This window comes from Saccopteryx bilineata, chromosome 4 (genome assembly GCF_036850765.1).
Source record: "Saccopteryx bilineata isolate mSacBil1 chromosome 4, mSacBil1_pri_phased_curated, whole genome shotgun sequence".
Taxonomy (NCBI): Eukaryota; Metazoa; Chordata; class Mammalia; order Chiroptera; family Emballonuridae; genus Saccopteryx; species Saccopteryx bilineata.
This window is the reverse complement of record NC_089493.1, coordinates 237,918,081-237,946,057: the sequence shown is the minus strand read 5'-3', so window position 1 is coordinate 237,946,057 and position 27,977 is coordinate 237,918,081. Positions and strand designations below refer to the sequence as shown.

The 27,977-nt window shown below is 37.5% G+C and overlaps 1 protein-coding gene across 5 annotated transcripts in view; it reads right to left on the bottom strand.

Moving 5' to 3' along the window:
• FER (FER tyrosine kinase) overlaps positions 1–27,977 on the bottom strand; it is a 503,761-nt gene that overhangs the window by 427,233 nt on the left and 48,551 nt on the right. For 2 of the 5 annotated variants that reach the window (XM_066273969.1, XM_066273972.1), the window contains 2 exons: positions 23,951–24,018; positions 5,113–5,381 (listed from right to left, as the gene is read on the bottom strand). In XM_066273969.1, the coding sequence (XP_066130066.1) occupies positions 5,113–5,319 (207 nt within the window). In that variant the 5' untranslated portion in view covers positions 5,320–5,381; positions 23,951–24,018. Of the gene's footprint in view, positions 1–5,112; positions 5,382–22,575; positions 22,633–23,950; positions 24,019–27,977 lie in introns of all 5 variants that reach the window. The other 3 variants (XM_066273971.1, XM_066273973.1, XM_066273970.1) reach the window with 2 other exon arrangements.

Here is a 27,977-nt window from a genome sequence, read left to right as displayed (position 1 = left end):
TAAATCCATGAGCATGGAATATCTTTCCATTTATTTGTGTATTCTTCAGTATCTTTCATTAATGTCCTAAAATTTTCAATATGCAGATGTTTCCATGGTTAAATTTATTCCTAAGAATTTTAATTTATTCTGGTGCTATTGTAAATAGAATTCTTTACTTTTATTCTTTTTCATATGGTCTGATCTTAGTGTATAGAAACACACTAATTTTTTGCTTGACCAGGCAGTGGTGCAGTGGATAGAGCGTCGGACTGGGATGCGGAGGAGCCAGGTTCAAGACCCTGAGGTCGCCAGCTTGAGCGCAGGCTCATCTGGTTTGAGCAAGGGTCACCAGCTTGGACCCAAGGTTGCTGGCTTGAGCAAGGGGTTACTCGGTGTGCTGAAGGCCCACGGTCAAGGCACATATGAGAAAGCAATCAATGAACAACTAAAGTGCCACCATGAAAAACTGATGATTGATGCTTCTCATCTCTCTCCATTCCTGCCAGTCCCTATCTATCCCTCTCTCTGACTCTCACTGTCTCTGTAAAAAAAAAGAGAAGAAAAAAGAAATACTAATTTTTGCATGTGAAAATTTTATCCTGAACTTCACTGAATTTGCTTATTCTAACAGGTTTTTGTGAATCTTTAAAGGTTTTCTACACATAAAATCATATCATCTTCAAACAGAGACACTTTTACTTCTTTCCCATTTGGATTCCCTTTATTTCTGACAGTTATCATTTTAGATGAATAAGAATAGACAAAGTAAAATTCACTTTTAGCACAGAATTAAACAAGTTCTCAAAATAAAAGAGATATTAAACATATTCAAAGATGTTTAATTTCACTCATAATTAGAAAAAAATAAAGTAAAGCTACAATAGATATCATTTTACTACCAGATTAAAAAATTCAAAAGTTGAACAAGACACTCTCTGGCACAGAGTAAGTAGTAACTGGCACTCTCATATATCCTGGTGGCTATGCAGAATAGTACAAGATCTATTTTAAAATGTTTATATATATTGGCAATGTGTAACAAAACTACATATACATTTACACTTTGACCTAGAAATCCCATTTCCAGGAATATACCCTGAAGATAATCATAATGATACAAAAACACACCTGTAACAAAGTTATTCACTGCAGCATTATATGTGATTGTATAATATTGTTAGATACAAAATCCCAAACATAGTAAATTGGTTAAATATCTAAATAGTTTCTCTAAAAGGAACCAGGAATCCGAGGAGAAAGGGTTTATTCCAGAACTGGAAAAGAGAACACTCCAGATAAGCCTGGAATATCTTATTTTGTAAAAAATAAAGAAGAGTTCAAAGATAAGGAGAAAACAGTCCAGGTAATTGAAAGCAAACATGACTACCTAAGCTTCTATCTCCTAATATTTCCTCCAAAAGAAATCCAAACAACAAAAAGGGGAAAATAAAACCAGATAAAAACCATGCCTTCAGAATTAAAAAGAGATAGACACACTTCAAAATAACTTTAAGTAAAAAGAAAACTTACCAAAGTACAGTGTGATTTCTCACACTCATGTTCCAAAGTAAAAAAACTGAAGAGCGGCCCTGGCGGGTTGGCTCAGTGGTAGAGCGTCAGCCTGGCGTGCAGGAGTCCCAGGTTCGATTCTCGACCAGAGCACACAGGAGAAGCGCCCATCTGCTTCTCCACCCCTCCCCCTCTCCTTCCTCTCTGTCTCTCTCTTCCCCTCCCGCAGCCAAGGCTCCATTGGAGCAAAGTTGGCCCGGGCTCTGAGGATGGCTCCATGGCCTCTGCCTCAGGTGCTAGAATGGCTCTGGTTGCAACAGGGCAACACCCCAGATGGGCAGAGCATCGCCCCCTGGTGGGCATGCCAGGTGGATCCCGGTTGGGCGCATGCGGAGTCTGTCTGACTGTCTCCCCGTTTTCAACTTCAGAAAAATACAAAAAAAAACTGAAGAGCTGTAACTAATGAAATGAGTGTTCCTGAATTAGATCTTGAATAAGGATGAAAAAAAAATTGCCAAAATGGAACATTATTAGGACAATTGACAAAAGTTGGATATGGAATGCATTTTTGTTAATAGCATGGCAACAATGCCAAGCTTCCCAAATTTCATATTGTTTTATGGATATGTTCTTAGAAAATACATGCTTAAGTATTTTAGAATAAAGAGACATGATGTTTCAACTAACTTTCAACAAGTCATTCAAATTTACACACACAATTACAATGAGAAAGGGAACCATAGAGAAAATATAGCAAAATGTTAATGAATAGAATGGAGAGAACAGGGGAATCTTTCTTTTCTTTTCTTTCCTTCCTTCCTTCCTTCCTTCCTTCCTTCCTTCCTTCCTTCCTTCCTTCCTTCCTTTCTTCCTTCCTTTCTTTCTTCCTCTACCTTTCTTCCTTTCTTTCTCTTTCTTTTCTTTCTCTTCCTTTATTTTTTTAGTGTTTCTTTGTTCTCTTTTAAAAACTCTGTTACACATTTTAATTTTGGTAAATAAATATGTAAAAATCACTAGTTGCAAGACCTCTGTCTGCTTCTAGTCAAGATAGAGAAATAAGAACACCTTTATCCCCCTGCCTAAAATAACTAAAAACTAAATAAGTATATTTAATACAGAGCACTGAAGCTACTGGACACCAGGCAATAAAGGACAGTGGACCCTGAGAGACTATAAATAAATTAACTGAACCCTAAGATATCCCAGGCTACTGAATGTAGAAAATTTTCAGACCACAGCATCTTGCCACATCCCAACAGCCAAACTGTGAAACTTCATAATGTGGAGAGCATCCTATGAGCACTGAGAATGACCTTGCTTCACTAGGAGATAAATTCACCCTAGATTACACATAACTCTGGTGCCACCTTACAAATGTAAAGGCAAGAGCTGAACATATCAAACTGTCTTCAAGTAACTTAACCATTACCCAAAACAGAGCTGAAGAACATTTAAAGAAATACAAACATATTCAGTACCTAAAGAGATAAAATTCACAATACTTGGCATCAAATCAAAGATTACCATGCAGAAAAAATACAACCCAAAATGAGGAGAAAAATCGTTCAATCCAAACTGACCCAGAAATAACACAAGATGATAGAAGACAGAGACAAATAATTACTATAATTATATTCCACATGTTCAAGAAACTAAAGAACAAGCACATAAAATAGAGGCATGAAAGATATAAAAAGATTCAAATTCAACTATTACAGGTAATTCATTTATTTAAAACTTGTTCATTTTCAACATGGAAATGGCTCAGCTACTCAATTTCTGTTTCCTTTTCGCCAGTTCCTTCACCCTAAAGTACAGGTGTGGGACGAAAGAGAGTGCTGGGTTTGGTAGGAAAAAGGAGATAAGAACTTACACACACAGGCATATTTAAATTGACATACTGGTGAGACACAGAGTGAGGCCGGCACAGGAGGAGGAGGCCGGGAGGAAGCGACTTCTATCAGGGAGATGGTCAAGTTCATCTAGTTAATAGGGTTAGTAAAGGACACCAAATAAAAAAATGACTGAGATGAAAAATACACCGGATATAATTAACAACAAATTTAACATTGTATCAAAACAAGATTAGAGAAATAAAGACATAGCAGTAGAGCCCTGGCCGGTTGGCTCAGCGGTAGAGCGTCGGCCTAGCGTGCGGAGGACCCGGGTTCGATTCCCGGCCAGGGCACACAGGAGAAGCGCCCATTTGCTTCTCCACCCCTCCGCCACGCTTTCCTCTCTGTCTCTCTCTTCCCCTCCCGCAGCCAAGGCTCCATTGGAGCAAAGATGGCCCGGGCGCTGGGGATGGCTCTGTGGCCTCTGCCTCAGGCGCTAGAGTAGCTCTGATCGCAACATGGCGGCACCCAGAATGGGCAGAGCATCGCCCCTGGTGGGCGTGCCGGGTGGATCCCGGTCGGGCGCATGCGGAAGTCTGACTGTCTCTCCCTGTTTCCAGCTTCAGAAAAATGAAAAAAAAGAAAGAAAGAAAGAAAAAAAAAAAAAGACATAGCAGTAGAAACTAACTACAATGAAACACAAAGAAAAGACAAAAAAATAAATAAAGGGTATCAGTAAACTGGGATAACTTCAAATGGCCAAATGTGTATGTAATCAGATTCCCCAAAAAAGAGAAGAGGGAAGAAGAAGGACTAAAAAAAATAGCCTGACTGGTGGTGGCACAGTGGATAGACTGTTGACCTAGGTCCTACGACACTGGGGTCCCAGGTTTGAAACCCTGAGGTCACCAGCATGAAAGCGGGTTCACCAGCTTGATCATGGTATGGCCAGCTTGAGCAAGGAGTCACTGGCTCAGCTGGATCCCCCTGGTCAAGGCACATATGAGAAGCAATCAATGAACAATTAAGGTGCTGCAACTGCAGGTTGGTGCTTCTTGTCTCTCTCCCTTCCTGTCTGTCTGTCTGTCTTTCTGTCTCTCTCTCTCTCTCTCATGCACATGTACATGTGCACACAGAAAAAAATAAAAATAAAAGTTTTTAAAATAATGGCTAATATTTTTCCAAAGTTGATAAAAACTATAAACCCACGGATATAAGAAGGTCAGCAAACCCCTAGCAGAAGAAACATGAAGAACACTACACAAAGGCACATAACAAATTGCTTAAAATCAGTAATAAAAAGAAAAATTTTAGCACAGCTGGGGGTGGGTGGGAATTAGGCACAAATATTTCATCAGAAACAATGCAAGAAAATAATACAGCAACATTTTTGAAGTATTGAAAGAAGTACAAACTAGAATTCTATAAACTGAAAATATAATTTTCAAAAACAAAGACAACATAGATACTTTACACTTACAAAACCTGAAAAAAAATTATTATCAGCAGACGTCCACTATAAGAAATGTTAAAGGAAATTCTTCAAGCTGAAGGAAAACAATACTAGATGGAAACCTAAATGTATACAAGAAATAAGCTACTGTAAATTGTTACTCATGGGTAAATATAAACTTACGTTATTATTTAAAAGATAATCAACTACTTAAAGCAATATTAATAATAATAATAATGTATTGTGACGTTTATAACATAAGTAGTACGATCTGTTTGCCTTAAGCACAATTATGATGCTATACATAATAAACGGTGAAATTATTCCTCTTACCTTGGATACATTGCTGACATAATTCATTTGGATAGTACTTTCCTTATCAACTTGATTACAAAGGTTCTGTAAAGTAGATGCATATTCTTTATCACTTTTTATCCTCAGGGCCATAAATTTCTTCACTGTCTCCAGTAACCGTAATTCCCAGTCTTGCAATTTTAACACAGCTTCATGTGAATTCTTCAGATCACTCCCAAAGCCCATTTTTGTAAGACACTGTCTTATCCTCCACTGCTGCACAAGTGAACCTTCTAATCAGCACATATCTGTGTATGTAAACAGAAGAAAAAGATCTTAAATCAGAAGAAATTAGTCTTCAAAACAAAGATAAGGCTCATTTCATGATAAATAAAATAACTGCAATTGAATGTTTTCACAGTAAAGATCAGGAATGAGATGAAGATGTCCACTCCTACCTCTTCTATTCAACACTGTACTGGAGGTTCTTGCCAGCACAATGAAATAATTTCCATTAAAATTGAAAAGGAAGAAGTAAAACTATATTTGCTGATCACATGAAAACCCTAAGAAATGCAATAAATAAGTATTAGAACTTTCATTAGAATGAAATAAATCTGTAAGATTAGAGGGTGTGATATCAACATACAAAGATCAATTGTATTGTTATACACTAGCAATGATCAATCCAAAAACAAAATTAAAAAAAATCCTATTTACAACAGCATCAAGGAGAATAAAATATTTAGGAATAAATTTTACAGAATAAATGCAAAACTTATATTCTTAAACCTATAAAACATTGTTGAAATAAATTAAAGAGGACATAAATAAATGGAAAGATTCATATTCATGGTTCCTAAAGACAACATTGTTAAGAAGGCAATATTCTCCAATTTGATCGACAGATTTAACTCAATACATATAAACATCTAAACTAACTTCTCTTTTTGCAGAAATTGACCAGCTAATTCTAAAATTTACATAGAAATACAAGGGAGCCATTATAACCAAAAATAAAATTTAAAAATATAGAAAAAGAAGAACAAAGTTGGAGCACTCACAATTCTTGATTTCAAAACTTATTGAAAGGCTACAGTAATCAAGACAAAAGTGGTGCTGGCATATGAATAGACATAAATAGACACCAATGGAATAAAACAGAAAATCCAGAGATAAATCCTCATATGTATGGTTAAATTATTTTCTATAAGGGTGCCAAGTCAACTGAATGGAGAAACAAGTCTTTTCAATTAATGTAAGGCTTCTAGGACAACTGGATTTCCATATATAAGAGAATGAAGTATGACGCCTTCCTTAGAACATACACACACAAAAAAATTAACTTTAAAGGGATAAGAGATCTAAACATCAGAGCTAAATCTATAAAACTCTCAGAAGTAAACAAAGTAAATCTTCATGAGCTTGGCTCTGGTAATGGTTTCTTAGATACACCAAAAGCATAAGCAGCAAAAAAATACATAAATTGGGAGAGTGACGTCACGGAAATGGCGCCGTGAGAAGCGCGTCCGACAGCTCTCCCCTAAATCACAACAAATTTATCAACTAGAAACAGAAAAATTTATCCTCGGAGCATTCCGGAGTTCCACACAAACTGAAAGCAAAAGGACTGTTATCACTTGAATCTGAGAGACGAGGGTGTGGAGGAAGCTACCACAGCGACGCTCATTCAAGCCGCCAGGGAGTGCGCCCGCGGTGAGTCAGCCCATATACTTGGGAACCGCGAGCCGCCGCAAGCTCGCGAGCTGACGCGAGCCCCCGTGAACCGCCACCACGAGCGGCCGCCACGAGCCGCCGCGCGCGCGCCCGGTCCGGTTGAGCACTGCTGACGTTCCCAGCGGCCCGCACACTGCGAGTGGGGGTCGCCGGCCACCGGTGCCCGGAGCGCCCCATTCGCGCACGTGCCTTGGGCATTCCACGCGCCCAGGGCGCCCTACTGGCCCGCACACCCAGGGGGCTCCATTATCCTGCGCCTGGTGCGGTCCAGCCGCCAGCGGCGGGGCGATCGGGAGAGGCTTGGGAGATTCTCTCCGTGGGCGGGGCACCTCACCCAGCCATTCAAGCTAACAATCAAGCGTTGGGGGAGGGGTGCGCGCAGGCAGCCTAAAATACCTTCGGAAACACAGCTGCGACCCAATCACTGAAATTAGCTTAACCCATAAAATCTGCGCACCCTCGGTTCTAATTGATAAGATCTCTCTCAGTTCAGCGATCCAAGACAAGAGGCGTGATATTTTTTAGTGCCTCTCGCTAAAGGGGCGGGGGCAACTGCTGATTGATAGAGCCTCCATATTCAGGGATAAACGCTAACAAGAAGGACTTGGCAGATAATAAGGTCTATACTACACTAGTCGTAAGCAGAGACTAGTGCCTCTTCTTCCCTGCAAAAACAGGCTACAAAGTGTGGAAAGCCTGGGTTGAGAGGTCCAACTAAATGCTAGGCGCTGAACAGTCACCTTGACAACAATTGACTCCCACCCCCGCCTGATTACACTGGAGGCCCTGACTGTCAGAGCCTTTCCCAAAGCCTTGCACTGAGTGGGGATAGAGTGGGGATTTCCCAGCTCTTTGAGCCTCTTACTCCCCAGGCAGAAGCAGTTGCAGCCTTATAGCTGGATCACCAGGCTGCTAATTCAGAAAGGGGGGACTAGGAGAGAGAATCCAGGAAAGCAAACTCTCTCATCGTTGGACCCTGCAAACGCCAACAAGCCTTTACTTCCAGCAAGACTAAAGCCAATTATATGACATTGCCATAGAATCCCATCAACTGCAAATCCCTACCTAAGAGTGACACAGGGGCAGAGCCTGGGGTACAGAGTCACCAACTAGGAAGAGGGAGAGAAAAGAAAAAGGAAGAAGTTAACCTCTCAAAATCAAGAAAAACCCACAGACTTTACAACTTGATCCACTAATTTTTTTTGTTGTTGTTGTTGTTGTTGCTTGTTTCTTCTATCTTTTTGCCTTTATTTCCTCCACCTCGGTCCTTCTATTCTCTGCCCATCTTATGCTTCCCCTTTCTTGAACTACACTACCCATGAGTGTTGCATTTTATTTTTCTTCTTCATCCTCACCCTCCTTTAAGGTTATACTCCAAAACACTTAACTCTCACTCTCTCCTCTTTTGTTTTTTTTTTATTGTCTTGCTTTATTTTGTTTTTTTCTCCTCCTATTTTATTTCTTCCTTCGTTTTTCTCTTTTTCTTATTTTTTCCTTTCTATTCGTTTTTTCTTTTCTCATTTTACTTTCCTCCCATATAATCCTCAATCACGAACAAATTAGTTAATTTGGGACTCAAGGCTTTTTTTTGGTTTTATTTCTCTTTTTTGCTTTTGTTTTTATTTTTTTTTTCTCTTGTTTGTTTATTTTTGTGGCATTTTGGGTCCTCCCAACCCAAGGTCTCCATTGTATTTAGTCTTCGCTCCACTTAATACAACAGATTTTTACTTATTATTTTTATTTTTTCTTCTTTATTATTCTTTTTTGGTCCTTTTTTCTGATTCCCTCTTATCCCTCTCATTATATCTCTTAGTTGACCATCACTTACAAGCAAATCATCTTATGCTTGTCTAAGATTTTCTTCCTTTTTTTTTTTTTTTTTTTTTTTTTGCATTTAGTAGGTCCCTACTCCCTTTTTTTGCCCCTTGAACTCTTCACCCCAAATCAGGCCCTCCATTATAGGCACGATATTTCCCTGAGGAGGGGAGAGGAGGAAAAGAGAAGAGAGAAAAAAGGGGGAAATAATAAATTATTACTGTTTTTTTTTGTAGGGTGTTTTACCCCTTTTTTTTTTTTTTCTTTTTACTCTTTATTAATTCTAATTAGTGCTATCAATAAGACCACCCTCAGATGCCGATAAGAAAGAGGAAATCGAATATTATGGATACAAAAGAAAGAGAGGTAACACAAATAGATGTGGAAAAATCTATGGAGAAAAGACTTAACATATTGGAAGCCTTGGAGCTAAATGACAGTGAATTTAAACTAGAAATCTTAAAAATACTCAGAGATATACAAGAAAACACAGAAAGGCAATATAGGGAGATCAGAAAACAACTCAATGAACACAAAGAATATATTACCAAGGAAATTGAAACTATAAAAACAAATCAAACAGAAATGAAAAACTCAATTCAAGAGCTGAAAAACGAGGTAACAAGCTTAGCTAACAGAACAGCCCAGATTGAAGATAGGATTAGTGAAATAGAAGACAAACAACTTGAGGCACAACAGAGAGAAGAAGAAAGAGACTCAAGAATAATAAAAAATGAGAAAGCCCTACAGGAATTGTCTGACTCCATCAGAAAGAAGAACATAAGAATAATAGGTATATCAGAGGGAGAAGAGAAAGAAAATGGAATGGAGAATATACTCAAACAAATAATAGACGAGAACTTCCCAAGCCTGTGGAAGGAACTAAAGCCTCAAATTCAAGAAGCAAACAGAACACCAAGTTTTCTTAACCCCAACAAACCCACTCCAAGGCACATCATAATAAAGATGACACAAACCAATGACAAAGAAAAAATTCTCAAGGCAGCCAGGGAAAAGCAGAGTACAACATATAAAGGAAGGCCTATTAGATTATCATCAGATTTCTCAGCAGAAACTCTACAAGCTAGAAGAGAGTGGACCCCAATATTTAAAGCCCTGAAAGAGAGGAACTTTCAGCCAAGAATACTATACCCATCAAAGCTATCATTCAAGTATGAAGGAGATATAAAAACATTCACAAATACAGAAAAGATGAGAGAATTTATCAACAGAAAGCCCCCACTCCAGGAAATACTAAGGGGGGTTTTCCAACCAGATTCAAAGAACAAAAGAAAACAACACCACAAGTAACAGCTCCACCAAGAACACAATAAAACCAAACTTAAACTGTGACAACAAAGGAAAAAAAGGGGGGAGAGGATGGAGATTAACAGTAGCAAAGGATGATGAAGTGCAGAAATACTTATAAGATAGGGTACTACAAAGAATATGGTAGGTACCCTTTTCATTACTTAATGGTAACCACCCTTAAAAAAACCACCACAAAAACACTTGACTTAAAAAAGGTAGCAACAGAGGAAATAAGTATGGAACACAAACAAACAAAAACAAATGATAGAAAAACAAAAGAGAAGAATCAAACTAGATACAAAACTAACAGAAAGCAATTTATAAAATGGCAGTAGGGAACCCACAAGTGTCAATAATTACACTAAATGTAAATGGATTAAACTTACCAATAAAAAGACACAGAGTAGCAGAATGGATTAAAAAAGAAAATCCAACTATATGCTGCCTACAAGAAACACATCTAAGCAACAAGGATAAAAACAAATTCAAAGTGAAAGGCTGGAAAACAATACTCCAAGCAAACAACACCCAAAAAAAAAGCAGGTGTAGCAATACTCATATCTAATAATGCTGACTACAAGACAGAAAACGTACTCAGAGACAAAAATGGTCATTTCATAATGATTAAGGGGAAGTTGAATCAAGAAGACATAACAATCCTTAATATATATGCACCAAACCAAGGAGCACCAAAATATATAAGACAGCTACTTATTGACCTTAAAACAAAAACTAACAAAAATACAATCATACTTGGAGACCTCAATACACCGCTGATGGCTCTAGATCGGTCATCCAAACAGAGAATCAATAAAGATATAGTGGCCTTAAACGAAATACTAGAACACCTGGATATGATAGACATCTACAGGACACTTCATCCCAAAGCAACAGAGTATACATTTTTCTCTAGTGTACATGGAACATTCTCAAGAATTGACCATATGTTGGGCCACAAAGACAATATCAGCAAATTTAGAAAAATTGAAATTGTACCAAGCATATTTTCTGATCATAAAGCCTTGAAACTAGAATTCAACTGCAAAAAAGAGGGGGAAAAACCCACAAAAATGTGGAAACTAAACAACATACTTCTAAAAAATGAATGGGTCAAAGAAGAAATAAGCGCAGAAATCAAAAGATATATACAGACAAATGAAAATGAAAATACGACATATCAGAATCTCTGGGATGCAGCAAAAGCAGTAATAAGAGGAAAGTTCATATCACTTCAGGCCTATATGAACAAACAAGAGAGAGCCGAAGTAAACCACTTAACTTCACACCTTAAGGAACTAGAAAAAGAAGAACAAAGACAACCCAAAACCAGCCGAAGAAAGGAGATAATAAAAATCAGAGCAGAAATAAATGAAATAGAGAACAGAAAAACTATAGAAAAAATCAATAAAACAAGGAGCTGGTTCTTTGAAAAGATCAACAAAATTGACAAAGCCTTGGCAAGACTCACCAAGGAAAAAAGACACAGGACTCAAATAAATAAAATCCAAAATGAAAGAGGAGAGATCACCACAGACATCATAGAAATACAAAGAATTATTGTAGAATACTATGAAAAATTATATGCCACCAAATACAACAACCTAGAAGAAATGGATAAATTCCTAGAACAATACAACCTTCCTAGACTGAGTCATGAAGAAGCAGAAAGCCTAAACAGACCAATCAGCAGGGAGGAAATAGAAAAAACTATTAAAAATCTCCCCAAAAATAAAAGTCCAGGCCCAGACGGTTATACTAGTGAATTCTATCAAACATTCAAAGAAGACTTGGTTCCTATTCTACTCAAAGTCTTCCAAAAAATTGAAGAAGAAGCAATACTTCCAAACACATTTTATGAGGCCAACATAACCCTCATACCAAAACCTGGCAAGGATGGCACAAAGAAAGAAAACTACAGACCAATATCTCTAATGAATACAGATGCTAAAATACTAAACAAAATACTGGCAAACCGAATACAACAACATATTAAAAAAATAATACATCATGATCAAGTGGGATTCATCCCAGAATCTCAAGGATGGTTCAACATACGCAAAACGGTTAACGTAATACACCATATCAACAAAACAAAGAACAAAAACCACATGATCTTATCAATAGATGCAGAAAAGGCTTTTGATAAAATACAACACAATTTTACGTTTAAGACTCTCAACAAAATGGGTATAGAAGGAAAATATCTCAACATGATAAAGGCCATATATGATAAACCATCAGCCAACATCCTATTAAACGGCATAAAACTGAGGACTTTCTACCTTAAATCAGGAACAAGACAGGGTTGTCCACTCTCTCCACTCTTATTCAATGTGGTGCTAGAAGTTCTGGCCAGAGCAATCAGACAAGACAAAGAAATAAAAGGCATCCATATCGGAAAAGAAGAAGTAAAGCTATCACTTTTTGCTGATGATATGATCCTATACATCGAAAACCCGAAGGACTCCACAAAAACATTATTAGAAACAATAAACCAATACAGTAAGGTCGCAGGATACAAAATTAACATACAAAAGTCCATAGCCTTTCTATATGCCAACAATGAAATATTAGAAAACGAACTGAAAAAAATAATCCCCTTCACGATTGCAACAAAAAAAATAAAATACCTAGGAATAAACATAACAAAGAACGTAAAGGACCTATATAATGAAAATTACAAAGCATTGTTAAGGGAAATCGAAAAAGATACAATGAGATGGAAAAATATTCCTTGTTCTTGGATAGGAAGAATAAATATAATCAAAATGGCCATATTACCCAAAGCAATATACAAATTTAATGCAATTCCCATCAAAATCCCTATGAGATTTTTTAAAGAAATGGAACAAAAAATCATCAGATTTATATGGAACTATAAAAAACCCCGAATAGCTAAAACAATCCTAAGGAAAAAGAATGAAGCTGGGGGCATCACAATACCTGACTTTAAACTATATTATAGGGCCACGATAATCAAAACAGCATGGTATTGGCAGAAAAATAGACACTCAGACCAATGGAACAGAATAGAAAGCCCAGAAATAAAACCACATATATATGGTCAAATAATCTTTGATAAAGGGGCCAACAACACACAATGGAGAAAAGAAAGCCTCTTCAACAAATGGTGTTGGGAAAACTGGAAAGCCACATGCAAAAGAATGAAACTCGACTACAGCCTGTCCCCGTGTACTAAAATTAATTCAAAATGGATCAAAGACCTAAATATAAGACCTGAAACAATAAAGTACATAGAAGAAGACATAGGTACTAAAATCATGGACCTGGGTTTTAAAGAACATTTTATGAACTTGACTCCAATGGCAAGAGAAGTGAAGGCAAAGATAAATGAATGGGACTACATCAGAATTAAAAGTTTTTGCTCAGCAAGAGAAACTGATATCAAAATAAACAGACAGCCAACTATATGGGAACTGATATTTTCAAACGACAGCTCAGATAAGGGCCTAATATCCAAAATTTACAAAGAACTCATAAAACTCAACAACAAACAAACAAGCAATCCAATAAAAAAATGGGAAGAGGACATGAACAGACACTTCTCCCAGGAAGAGATACAAATGGCCAACAGATATATGAAAAGATGCTCAGCTTCATTAGTTATTAGAGAAATGCAAATCAAAACTACAATGAGATACCACCTCACCCCTGTTAGATTAGCTATTATCAACAAGACGGGTAATAGCAAATGTTGGAGAGGCTGTGGAGAAAAAGGAACCCTCATTCACTGTTGGTGGGAATGTAAAGTAGTACAACCATTATGGAGGAAAGTATGGAGGTTCCTCAAAAAACTGCAAATAGAACTACCTTATGACCCAGCAATCCCTCTACTGGGTATATACCCCAAAACCTCAGAAACATTGATACGTGAAGACACATGCAGCCCCATGTTCATTGCAGCACTGTTCACCGTGGCCAAGACATGGAAACAACCAAAAAGCCCTTCAATAGAAGACTGGATAAAGAAGATGTGGCACATATACACTATGGAATACTACTCAGCCATAAGAAATGATGACATCAGATCATTTACAGCAAAATGGTGGGATCTTGATAACATTATAAGGAGTGAAATAAGCAAATCAGAAAAAAACAAGAACTACATGATTCCATACATTGGTGAAACATAAAAATGAGACTAAGAGACATGGACAAGAGTGTGGTGGTTACCAAGGGTGGGGGGGGAGGGAGGACATGGGAGGGAGGGAGGGCGAGAGTTAGGGGGAGGGGGAGGGGCACAGAGAACTAGATAGAGGGTGGCGGAGGACAATCTGACTTTGGGCGAGGGGTTTGCAACATAATTTGATGACAAAATAACCTAGACATGTTTTCTTTGAATATATGTACCCTGATTTATTAATGTCATCCCATTACCATTAATAAAAATTTATTAAAAAAAAAAAATACATAAATTGGACTTCATCAAAATTCTGTACCTCAAAGTCCACCCTCATCAAGAAAGTGGAAAGAAACTCCAAAAATTGGGAGAAAATATTTGCAAATCATATCTAACAAGGAACTTCTTTTCTATCTGGAATATAAAAAGAACTTTTACAGTTCAATAATAAAAAGACAAATCAATTAAAATGAGCAAAAGATCTGAATAGAGATTTCTCCAAAAAGATTTACATGTGTTCAATATACACAGAAAAAAGATGTTCATTAGCTATTAGGTAATACAAATCAAAATCACAGTGACGTACCACTAGCATATCTATAATCAAAAAGACACATATTGCCATTTACGACAACATGGATGGACCTTGAGAACATTATACTGAGTGAAGTAAGTATATCAGAAAAAGCTAAGAACTATATGATTTCACACATAGGTGAGATATAAAACTGAGACACACGGACATAGGTAAAAATGAAGTGGTTGCCAGGGGGAGGGGAAGAAAGAGGAGCAAATATACAGTGACAAAAAATGGATTGACTTTGGGTGATAGGCATATAACACAATCAACAGTTCAAATGCTATGGAGATGGTTACGTGAAATCAATGTACTCTTCTTAAATGATCAATGTCACCCATTAAATTTAATTTCTAAATACAAATTTTTAATGAAAAAAATAAAACTGATATTATCAAGTGCTGGACACTGAAGAAATTAATACCCTCATAAACTGCTGATGGAAATGTAAAATGGGAAGCTACCAAAAGTTAAATATAGAGTTATTATATGACTCAGAAATTTCACTGCTCAGTATATACCCAGGAAAAATAAATACACATCTACACAAAAACTTGTACATAATGATCAAGCAGATTTATTCATCATAGCATTAAAATAGAAACGTTCTAAAGGTCATCAACTGATGAAGATAAATAAAACATATTCATACAAATGAAATATTATCTGGCAATGAAAATAAATGAAGTATTGATACAGCCTACAACATGGATAAACCTTGTAAATATTAACCTAAGTGAAAGCAATCAGAATCATAAGACTGACCTACTCTATGATATGAAATATCCAAAGTTTATAGAGACAGAAAGTAAATTAGTGGTTGCCTAAGGCTGACAAATTTGGGAAGAAATGAGGAGTAACTGCTAACTGGTAGTGGATCTCATTTTAGGGTGATGAAATGTTATAAAATTGATTGTGATGATGGTTGCATAACTCTGTGAACTGACTAAAAATCATTGAATTGTACAGTTTAATGGGCAAATTTTTCTACATGTGAGTTATAGTTCAGTAAGCTGTTTTTACACATCAGTACAGCTTCACATGATCATCCAAAGGTCAGTTATCGGAAACTGCCCCAAAATACTCTGCTGCTTTGCGATAAATTCTGAAATCTATGATAGAATTTATTTTGCTCTCCAGCCTCCTAGAATTTCAGGCAGTGAATGTTTCAGGGCCAGTTAGAAGAAATGAAGAAACACACCTCTCATGTTTAGTTCTTGGTCAACCATACCAGAAGTCAATTTCTTAATATTTTCAGCTGAGATCCTCTAAGCTATACACAATAATGAGAAGGGGTTTATTTCTCTAACTTCAGTGATATCATCTAAGACAGTAAAAATATAGGTTTTCTAAACAGAACAAATTACAATTTTTCCCCACTGAAAACTATCCAGTTTTTTATCTAGTGAACAAGTAGGAGGGGTAAAGAAGGTAGTAGAAAACTGCACTTCATCCCAGTTTCTGAAGTATCAACTAGAACACTAAATGGACCTTAACATAAAAAAGTAATCGATTTATTCACTTACTATAGAGTAGGATAATTACAGTTGGGATTTTTTTTTCACTTTGTATATAGTAGCTTTGAATATTTTGTTGACATATTATACCTTTATGTTACACACAAATGTACAATGGACATTGTTCTGTTATTTTACCTACAGTTCAATTAAGTCTCAATGAATATATACTTTATCTCATCCAATGTTTTCAATGAAAAACAGGGAACATTATTTGAGGCTGAAGAAAAGTAAAGAGTATAATTTTTTTTTAAACTATATCTGAGATTGTAGTTCATTTTATTCAGTACTTGGGATATTGTTCCTGCTTCTAAATACATCTAGCTCTGCCCTAAGCTTGGACAATATTTTTTTCTTCCACTATCAGAAATTTAAATGGAGCTCAGAAGAATAAAAATGGAAACAGAGTCTGGAAGGTATTTGAGATACACTCCAGCCTCCCTAAGGGCTTATTTACATACACCAGTGTCCTAGGTCCGGGTTAGCCTAAGATTATGTAATATATGGTACCACTCTTTAAAGTACAACCAATAATAAAAAAATAAATTTAACTACTCTATAATAAATTAAGACTGCACCTAATTGTTCAAATGGTAGAGCTTATAAATACTTCAAGAATTATGAGAATAATATCCTACAGATAATTTCGCCACAGATGTCAAATGATATTTATAAGACTATTCATTTCATTAGTTTTTGAAAAGGAAAAGGAAGGAAGGGAATAAGGGGGAGGAGAGAGGGAGGGAGAGGGAAGGAGGGAGGGAGGGAGGGAGGGAGACCTGAAACTATCCAGCCAAAGGAACTGGCTACATAAATTACAACTGAGGTTGTTGTATATAATTATAACTGAATAATTCCAGGGAGTGCCATTCAAATCTCAGTCTATGTGAATTTGTTCAGGGCAACTATGAGAAGCAACCAGTGAGTGCACAACTAAATGGAACAACAAGTCAATGGTTCTCTCTCTCCCTCTCTCTCTCTCTCTGCCCCAAATCAATGGAAAAATATTTTTTTAAAAAAGCTATTCTAAGTAAAAAGACTTCACTAAATCCTGAGAATTCACTTTAGATACCAATATGAAAAAAAGCAAGTAAAGAGTGACTAGGCCAACCTAAGGAAAGTCAAGAAAATATCTAAAAAAAAAAAAAAAATCTAAGAGAGAGGTCTCCCTGTACCAGGGCAGAACTGTAGAAAATGCAGGGAGGGCAGCCTGGGCTTGCTATTTTCCAGGACTCTGTGAAGAATTGGTATACGAAATTAAACCTAGGGCTACAGATGTTTAACGGAATCTCATAAGAGAGAGTGAATCTCATAAGTTAGAATAAAGCTCAGGGCCCGCAACAAGGTCAAACTCAACCCTGCCAATTATCACCCCACCCCTCTACTTCTGTGCTCACATGCCAAATAAACCAAAAGCAAAACTCATCTTCTGGTCCAGACAAGAAGCCATAGACCATATTCCCAGCTGCACTCCAAAATCACAACTATAAACACTGGGAATGCTACAAAGAACTAAAGAATTCTGAATGGTGGAAAGAAAGCAAACTCCTTTGGTCCTAGGAGAAGAACAGCACAGAGGCAGTGTCTTGGGTCATCCCCCAATAGAAGGTCACCCAGACCTGACTTTTCCCAACCTTCAGTCTAGGAACAAAGGCAGCCCACATAGGCTTATTTCTCCCCATCAGACAACACTGGGCAAGCCAGACACCACCAGCAAGAGAGACTGATGATGAGCCTCAGCAAAAATAAACAGCCAGAGAAGCAATCTCCTTCCCTGTTAGTCCTGAGAATCCCCTTTTCCACAAAAAGAAACTGAACCAGCAGGCAGGAAGAACCATCTAGAGCGGCCCAGCTACAGCAAGCAGCCAAGTCATGAAGCTTCTATGTCCCCACAGGTCCTAAGATCTCCTTCCCTACCCAGACACATCAGAGCAAGCAAGCAGAACTAGCATGAGGGACCCAGCTTTAATAAGAGGCCCAGTCAGGGAAGCTCCTTGTTCTCTATGGGCCCAAGACTCTCCTCTCCTGACAGGGCAGCTAGAGGGCACAGTAATGAAACCCTATCTCATCCCTTCCCTACTAATTGTCACCCAGGAGCTCAGCCTAAGGAAAACATCTTCTACTAGCTCAAGCAGCACAAGCAGGAACCAGCTGAAGCCCTAGTGGTACCAGATAAATAAAGCAAACCAAAATAACAGCAAAAAAGACTGAAAATCAAACTGTCCTTGGAAGCACAGCCCACAAAAATAGGACAAGACCTGCGAGCTAAACCTAAACAGATTGCCTATGAAAATAAAAGATTGAAATAGGCCCCAATGTCTCCTAACATGATAAATTAAATTATCTAGGATTCAATTAAAAATCGCCTGTCAAGAAAAGAAATCACAACTTGAAGGAGAAAATCAACTAATGTCAACACCAAGATGAATCAGATGTTGGAATCATCAAAAAAGCATTTAAATCAGCATCATAAAAAATGCTTCTTTAATCAATTACAAATTCTCTTAAAACAAATGTAAAAATAGAAAATCTAAGCAAAGAAATAGGAGCTATAAAAAGAACCAGATGGAAATTATAGAACTAAAAACTGCAATGCCAGGAATTAAAAACTCACTAGATAGTAGTGTGGAGATGTCAGAGGATACAATCCCGTCTATAAGGACAGAACAAAAGAATTCAACCAATCCAAAAAACAAGAGCAAACAGATTTAAGAAGAAAACATAACAAAGCCTTGCAGACCTGTGGGGCAATAACAAGAGATTCAACATTTGTATCATCGAAGCTCCAGAAGAAGAGAAAGAGAATTGGGCTGAAACAATATTCCAAGAAATGTATTCATCTTGGTGAATAAGACACTACATAGCTACAGAAATAAAAACACTATGGTAGCCTGACCTGTGGTGGCACAGTGGATAAAGCGTCGACCTGGAAATGCTGAGGTCGCCAGATTGAAACCCTGGGCTTGCCTGGTCAAGGCACATATGGGAGTTGATGCTTCCAGCTCCTCCCCCCTTCTCTCTCTCCTCTCTCCTCTCTCTCCCTCTCTGTCTCTCTCCTCTCTAAAAATGAATAAATAAAATTTTTTTAAAAATTTAAAAAAAGAAAAGAAAAAACACTATGGTAGAGGATAGGCAACATATCAGTAGAACAGAAATAGACCCCCACAAATATGCTCAACTACCTTTCAACAAAGATCCAAAACCAACTCAATGGAGTAGGAGTAAAAATAGTCTTTTTAACAGGAATAACTAGGTAGCTATAGCTCCCGCCCCTAAAAGAACCTTGATCTAACATTTTACACAAAAATTAACTCAACAGGATCATGTACTTAAATGTAAACATAAAACTGAAAAACTTCTAGAAAAAAAAAGAAAACCAGGAGGAAATCTTCAGGATTTAAGTTAGGCCGAGTTCAGGGACTTAATACAAAAGCAATCTATACAAGAAAAAATTGATAAATTGGGCCTCATCAAAAGTAAAACTTTTTCCCTGCGAAAGCCCACGGGAAGAGGATAGGACAAGCTACAGACTGGAAGAAAATACTTGCAAATCACATATCTGACAAAGCACTAGTACCTAGAATAAAAAGTGCTCTCCAAATTCAACAGTTAAAAACAACAACAATCTATCTAAAAAAAATGATCAAAAGATATGAACAGATATTTCACAAAAAAGGGATATAAAAATGGCAAATAAGCACATGAAAAACTGTTCAACATCATTAGCCATAAGAGAAACTCAATTAAAACCACAATGAGCTATAACTATACACCTTTCTTAACCAATCAGAATGGTTAATATAGAATATAATGATGACCAAATGCTCTTGAGGGTGTGAAAAATTTCGATCACTCATTTGTTGCTGGTCAAAAGACAAAATGGTACAGCCACTCTGGTTTCTTATAAACCAAATATTCAACCACCATATGACACCACAATTGCAGTCTTGGGTATTCATGCCAGAGAAATGAAAACACATGTTCACACAAAGACTTGCACACAAATGTTCATAGTAACTTTATTTGTAATAGTTAAAATCTGGATTCAACGTAAAAATCCTTCAACAGGTAAATACATACCACAAAATACTACCTACACTAAAAAGGAACAAACTATATGTATAGGCAACAACTTGGATAAATTGTTGAATAAGAAAAGTCAATTCCAAATAAGTTACATTCTATATGATTATGCTTATATAACATTCTTGAAATGACAACATTTTGAAAAAAGGACAGACTAGGGGTTGTCATGGTCTAGGGACTGCAGAGAGGGTGAGTGTGGTTATAAAGGTGGAACACAAGGGATTACAAGAGTGTTCAAAGTGTTTAGTACTTCAACGTAGTGATGAATACATATAATAGGCATATAATAAAATTTTATACAACCTAATATACACACAACAAATAAATGCAACTAAAAGTAGAGAAATATAGGCCCTGGCCGGTTGGCTCAGTGGTAGAGCGTCGGCATGGCGTGCAGAAGTCCCGGGTTCTATTCCCAGCCAGGGCACACAGGAGAATTGCCCATCTGCTTCTCCACCCCTCCCCCTCTCCTTCCTCTCTGTCTCTCTCTTCCCCTCCCGCAGCCGAGGCTCCACTGGAGCAAAGATGGCCTGGGCGCTGGGGATGGCTCCTTGGCCTCTGCCCCAGGCGTTAGAGTGGCTCTGATCGCAACAGAGCGACGCCCCGGAGGGCGTGTCGGGCGCATTCAGGAGTCTGTCTGTCTCTCCCCATTTCCAGCTTCAGAAAAATACAAAAAAAAAAAAAAAAGTAGAGAAATATGAATGAGATAAGTGGATACGTATCAATGTTAGTATACTGTTCCCAAACTATACTAAAGTTTTGCAAAATGTTACCATTGAGGGAAACTGGACAAAGTATACAAGAGATTATTAATCTACAGTTACCTCAATAAGTATTTCAATTTAAAAGAAAAACAAAGTAGCCTGACCAGGAAGTGGTGCAGTGGGTACAGTATCAGACTAGGATGCAGAGGATCCAGTCTGCATCCTTGAAACCCCAAGGTCACCAGCTTGAGCACTGGCTCATCTGGCTAGAGAACCAGCTCACCAGCTTGAGTGCAGGCTCGCTGGCTTGAGTGTGGGATCCTGAACATGACCCCATGGTCACTGGCTTGAGGCCACAGGTTGCTGGCTTGAAGCCCAAGGTCACTGGCTTGAGCCCAAGACTGCTAGCTTGAGCAAGGGGTCACTTGCTCTGCTGTATCCCCCTCTCTCCCCAGTCAAGGCATATATGAAAAAGCAATCAATGAATAACTAAGAAGCCACAACGAATTGATGCTTCTCATCTCTCTTCCTTCCAGTTTGTCTGTCCCAGTCTGTCGCTCTCTCTGTCTCTCTCTTTTTCTGTCACAAAAAAAAGTAATGCCTCCCTGGCCGGTTGGCTCAGTGGTAGAGCGTCGGCCTGGCGTGCAGAAGTCCCCGGTTCGATTCCCGGCCAGGGCACACAGGAGAAGCACCCATCTGCTTCTCCACCCCTTCCTCTCCTTCCTCTCTGTCTCTCTCTTCCCCTCCCGCGGCGAGGCTCCATTGGAGCAAAGATGGCCCGGGCACTGGGGATGGCTCCTTGGCCTCTGCCCCAGATGCTAGAGTGGCCCCGGAGGGGCAGAGCATCGCCCCCTGGTGGGCAGAGCGTTTCCCCTGGTGGGCGTGCCGGGTGGATCCCGGTCGGGCGCATGCGGGAGTCTGTCTGACTGTCTCTCCCTGTTACCAGCTTCGGAAAAAAATACAAAAATACAAAAAAAAAAAAAAAAAAGTAATGCCTCAACCTCAATTTATAGCTCAGAGGAAATACAATAAATGTGGAGAGGGTGTCACAAATTCAGCATATTTTTTAGCAGTAATTGGACAGAGTTGACTATGTTAACCATGAGGAAGACAAAAAGGAATTGTAAAAGAATTAGTTAGTCATGATGTAGGCCAAAAATTACAAGAGAGACAAGAGACAAGAGGCCAGGGGTGGGGGAAAAGGGGTAGTAGGAAGGATGGATTATATCAGACTTATTTGTAACATAAATTCCAGTTGGGGAGGGAATTATTATTTTGTTGTCCACCATATCTATATTGCTTCGCATAGTACCTTGCATATAACAGACAAAATCATCTGTTAAATGAATTAACTGGTTGAGGCATCATGCATGCATTCTCTCATACCCTCATGATCCCCACTTTGCATTCTTCTATCTTTAGGATACTCAGCAACACCAAGCATTAATATTATTACTGCTTTTAATACTAGGTATTAATTTTACAACTCTAACATACAGGTCCAAATTCAAACTCCTTACTTGGTAACTGAAGCTGGCCCCAGACAACCTTCCACCCTCAGCAATAGTATCACAACTTACTACATATGATTGCTCAAACACCTCGTGATCATACCTCTGTGCCTTTGCAGGTGTGCTTTTGCAATCCAAATGTTCTTCCTCCCTTGCCTGCCTGAAGAATTATCAATTAAACTTTAAAGTTTTATTCCCAGTGAAGCCTTCTCTTCATCCCCACAACTACAACCACAACCACCCCAGGCTGACTTAAGTGTTTTCAGGGATCACATATGAATCAGTAATTAATAGAACACTTCCCATGGTACATTTAAACTATTTATTCAGATATATTTCACCCATTAAACTATGAAGTACATGGAAATCATAACATCATGGATTTTTCATTTTACATCACTGGGGCTTAAATTACTACTAATTAAATACAGTGGGCATTTAATTTATTATAAACAATTGCAAAAGCAAACCCGTTTTTTAAAAGAAAAACTAAATGAGATTTTAAAACTTCTATAATTTAGCAGACAGTAAATGCAAATCAGGAAGAAACAGTATTATACAAAAGTGTACTCATGTTATAAGCAAAGATATCTATTTTTAAATAATATCACTAAAAAATGAAAGTAATAAAAATTCTAATAAACTATTGACTATTTATATTTCTTTAGATCTATCTTATTTAATGTTATTCAGTTTAGGATCAAGCAACATGTTGTTTTCAATTCACCATAAATAATTATTAAAAACTTTAAAAGATCCATTAAAATTTTTATGTTCTCAAAAATTAAAAGTTCATTTTATAAAAAATAGATCTACAAATACATTCCTCTAAAATAAAAATGGAAGTTAGTAAATAGCAAAATATAAAACTAGTTTCTTGGCAGGATATTAATACAACTCCCATGTTGTTTCTTGTAAATATAAAGATATATGCAAGTATTTGTTATAAATACCTTCTGTTTTTCAACTTTTGGCTCAACAACTGGTGACTTTTATATTCTCCAATTACACAGATCAAAATAATGTTTTCCTATAGCATAATTAAAGTTGAATATGTATTGAATATTCATTTTCAAGTAAGTTTGAGTTATTTTAACATACAGAAAGTCTTATAAGACAGATTATTTTGAATTATTTCTTTAATTTTAACAATGACTAAAAAGAAAAAGCATATCACTAAAGCAAATAAGTGAATAAAAACTATGTAATAGAAACAGGAAATCTTTCATTCTCCCCCACTAGACAGTCATTCTCATGAGCAAGTAGGAAATTCAACAGAGCTTGGTTTTTTTTTTATTTTTTACTGGCTTCTTTATTTTTTTTTTAGGAGTTTGAATTCATAATCCTTGATAATAAAACCTATCAAAATCACTTTTTCATTCAAGTTACTTTATCCGAATATATTTGTTCATTGATAAAAAATACAAAATCAATAACCAGTTAAAGTATAAAAATAATCATCTAATGGTATTTCTTACCTTTTATAAGCTTTAATACTGACAGAAGTCAGAAACGATGAATCTATTTGAAAAAAATATCAAGCTGCCTGCAGCAAGACAGAAACAAAGTCACAAAAAGCCGTGAGTATGCAAGTAATAACCACAGTTACAAACCAAAAAACCTGACCACATATGAATACAAAGTGAGCTGTTTTTTTAGAAGCAGTTAAACAGGCAGGAATGAATAGTCACCAAAGTTTAACTCTGAAGACATCATTCATTACCAGTTAATAATATATGCTGAACTTGGCCACCTTACAGATACAGTATTTAAAACTTCTGGTATGCTTTCTTTATTTGAAAATGTTGCTTCTAGCTTAATTTGAAAAGAAATTAAATTTAAAACAGCACTAGATTGGGCAGCCTACTGGAACAGCATTAATGGATGATAATGTCCCACTGCAAGAGTGTAAGTCTATAACCACAAGAATAACGTGTTTGTTTTTCTTTTTTGACAGAGACAGAGACAAAGAGAAGGACAGATAGAGACAGACAGACAGGAAGTGAGAGAGATGAGCAGCATCAGTTCTTCGTTGCAGCACCTTAGTTGTTCATTGATTGCTTTCTCATATGTGCCTTGATCAGGGGGATACAGCAGACCGATTGATCCCTTGCTCAAGCCAGCAACCTTGGGCTCAAGCTGGTAAGCCTTGCTCAAACCAGATGAGCCCACGCTCAAGTCAGTGACCCCGGGGTTTCAAACCTGGGTCCTCCGCATCCCAGTCCGATGCTCTATCCACTGCGCCACCACCTGGTCAGGCCAACATGTTTGCTTTTAAATTAACTTTTTTTTAATTCTAAAAATGTATTTGAAAGTACTGACATTCAAAATTATTTAAGGAGAGCAGAATTATTAACAGAAATATTTTGGTTGTTTTAAAGTATAAATATAAATCAACAGGTATTTATTGAGTAACCTGGGAGAGAGAATGTTAAAGATATAAAGGTAAATAAAATCTTGATTACTACCTTCAAACAATTTACAGTGTACGAAGAAAAAACAGACAAGTTCACAGGTAAAGATGATATAATTGATTCAAAATTCATTCAGCAACATGTATTGAGCATCTATTCGCCAGGCATATTTCTCAGTGCTAACAATATCAAGACACATAAGTCCCTAGTCTCAAGCTCACAACTTTTAGGGGTAACAAACCTGGAAACCAATGTCATATAATTCTACAGATTCACAAATACAAACTGGTTACAGGTTCAGTGGGAAAACAGAGGAAGTATGCATATTTATAAATGGCCATCAGGGAGGGGTTCACAGAAATAAAAGCATAAAGTATAAGTGTTACAGACACAGAAAGGAAAGAGCATAGCTGAGTAGAGGACTCAAAAAGCCTTTACTAAGAAAAGAACATCATTTTGCCATATATATGTGTATCTAATCATCACATCGTACACCTTAAACTCACACAGTATTATATGCCAATTATATCTCACTAAAGCTGGGGGTGGGGGGGATTTAAAGGAACATCTCCACAAACTTGGAGGGATACTACAAAAGGAGCATATATACATTGCATCTACATGCTAAGGTGTATGTAGGAGGTGGCTTTGGAATGAATCCTGGGTTGAAATCCTACTCTACCATTTAATAGCTATGTAACAGTGCGTTTTAATTAACCTCCTGGAAACTCAGTTTTCTTATCTTCAAAATAGGGATAGTAATACCTACTTTTCAGGGTTATTATGAAGGTTTGATGAGAAAAAGCATTTAATGTGTCTAACTTTGGAGAGCCATTAAAAAGTAGTCATTAACAATAAATCATAAGAGAGACAGCACCCACACAAGAGAGACTATGAAGAGCAAGTGATGGAGCAACATTTCTTTCTAAGTAGAAGTTTAAATATGAACAAGGATATACAGGTAGAAAAAAGGGGAATGTATTTGTGAAACATTGCTAATATGAAAGGAAACAGGAACAAAAGGTTTAAAGATTAAGGATGACCACAATGCATATAACCTTGCATGCCCTAAATTCTAGAAATAGAATTGTTATCTAGATAACTCTTAGCCTTTTCCTCTTTCTGTATGATCCATTATTCCAAAAGAGTTTAATTTTCAAATGAAGGTCAAACATTTCTTTCCTTCAAAGAAAGTAACAAACAATGTGGGGAGAAGTCAAAATAATTACAAACTACATATGTGTACATTCAAACAAATTCATTGAAAGCATACACTAGCACAGGGGTCCCCAAACTACGGCCCGCGGGCCACATGCGGCCCCCTGAGGCCATTTATCCAGCCACCGCCGCACTTCTGGAAGGGGCACCTCTTTCATTGGTGGTCAGTGAGAGGAGCACATTGACCATCTCATTAGCCAAAAGCAGGTCCATAGTTCCCATTGAGATACTGGTCAGTTTGTTGATTTAAATTTACTTGTTCTTTATTTTAAATATTGTATTTTTTCCTGTTTTTTTTTTTACTTTAAAATAAGATATGTGCAGTATGCATAGGGATTTGTTCATAGTTTTTTTATAGTCCAGCCCTCCAACGGTCTGAGGGACAGTGAACTGGTCCCCTGTGTAAAAAGTTTGGGGACCCCTGCACTAGCAGAATGGCAACCATCGAAGTCCCATCACTAATAAATTAAATGAACTAAGCAAAAGTCAGTCCCTAAACACTGCAATAAGATAGCCTCTCAGGGAACCCAGATTAGACAACTCCAGATTAGAATAAGGAAGAAAGTAAATTCTATTATTGGTTGTGTGTGTGTGTGTGTGTGTGTGTGTAATTCACTCTTTTCCCAAAAGGAAAGGTCCCCCATTCCGACCCCATCTTTTCTCTATAATCATATCCTAATAAATGTGTTCTTTTTCCTGCATTGTTCTTCTAGAATTTCATTTAGTATGTAAATAAACTTCCCTAAATCCCTACCCTTCAATTCCTTACCCTATCTGAAACCTGGCTCCCCCAAAACACAGTGCTTTTGGGTAGAGACTACATCTTCCTGACATTTTACCACCCATACCCATGAGACTGGGGGAGGGAGTGTTATGGGTAACAATTATCTTGATTTCTTAATGACATTTCCAAATCTCTGCTCTTCCACACTTACTGAAAAATCCCTTCTCTGTTAGAATTTACATCATTCAGCCTTACCAAGTCCTATTCTAAGTAGCTGCTATTTGTCTCCAAATCTTTCTCTCAGTCTCTAATTGTCCTAAAATGTTATTCTCTAACCCAACTCTTATGTTCATTCATGGATAACCTCTAGTCTTTCTCTCCTCCAAAGACCCAGTTGTTACAACTCCATTTCAACTACCCCGGCTATTGCACATAGCCTGAATCTAAACCTGTTCCATTGCTACTATGGTAAAATTAATATTCCAGTTTTAGGTCGTAACCTACTACATTCCATCTCTCTGCAGTCTTAACTGTTTCTATACTTACTCTTTTACCTCAAAACAATCTCCAGCTGCCCACTGGTCAAACCATACTTCCTAAAATGTATCAGCTCTCCCTATATCCTCTCTCTTCTAAGGTGAACATGCCACTTATCATCCAGAACTGGGATACTTTTAAGAGTGAAAGAGATGCTATTCTTCATTATGCCAGAAAAATAAGTGCAAACTTAGACTTTGCCAGGTAAACTGGAGCATAGAGGCCCCCTACTTCTGAATCAACCGACTTCCCATAACTTTTTGTCTTTCTACACTTTAATTAATTAATTAATTAATTAATTAAAAAGCAGAGCCTAGCAGTCATTTCTGCACAGGGGCCTCTCGCTCAAATTGCACTCTCTGCCTGCCTGAACTGAGTTACTGCTCCCTGAGTCAATCCTTAGAAAGAGTTCCTGGAGTCCCCTTTCAACCAAAAGGATTGAGGCCTTCCCCATCCAATCCAGAGCTGCACAGCTCTGACCAATCAGAATGGCTCTATTCTGACCAATCAGGGACTAGGGGCAGGCACTTATATCTATATTAGCCAGCTCCCCTTTGGCTCAGAAAGCACTTTCCACTGAAGACTGAAGATCGACGACTGCCTTTTCTGCGC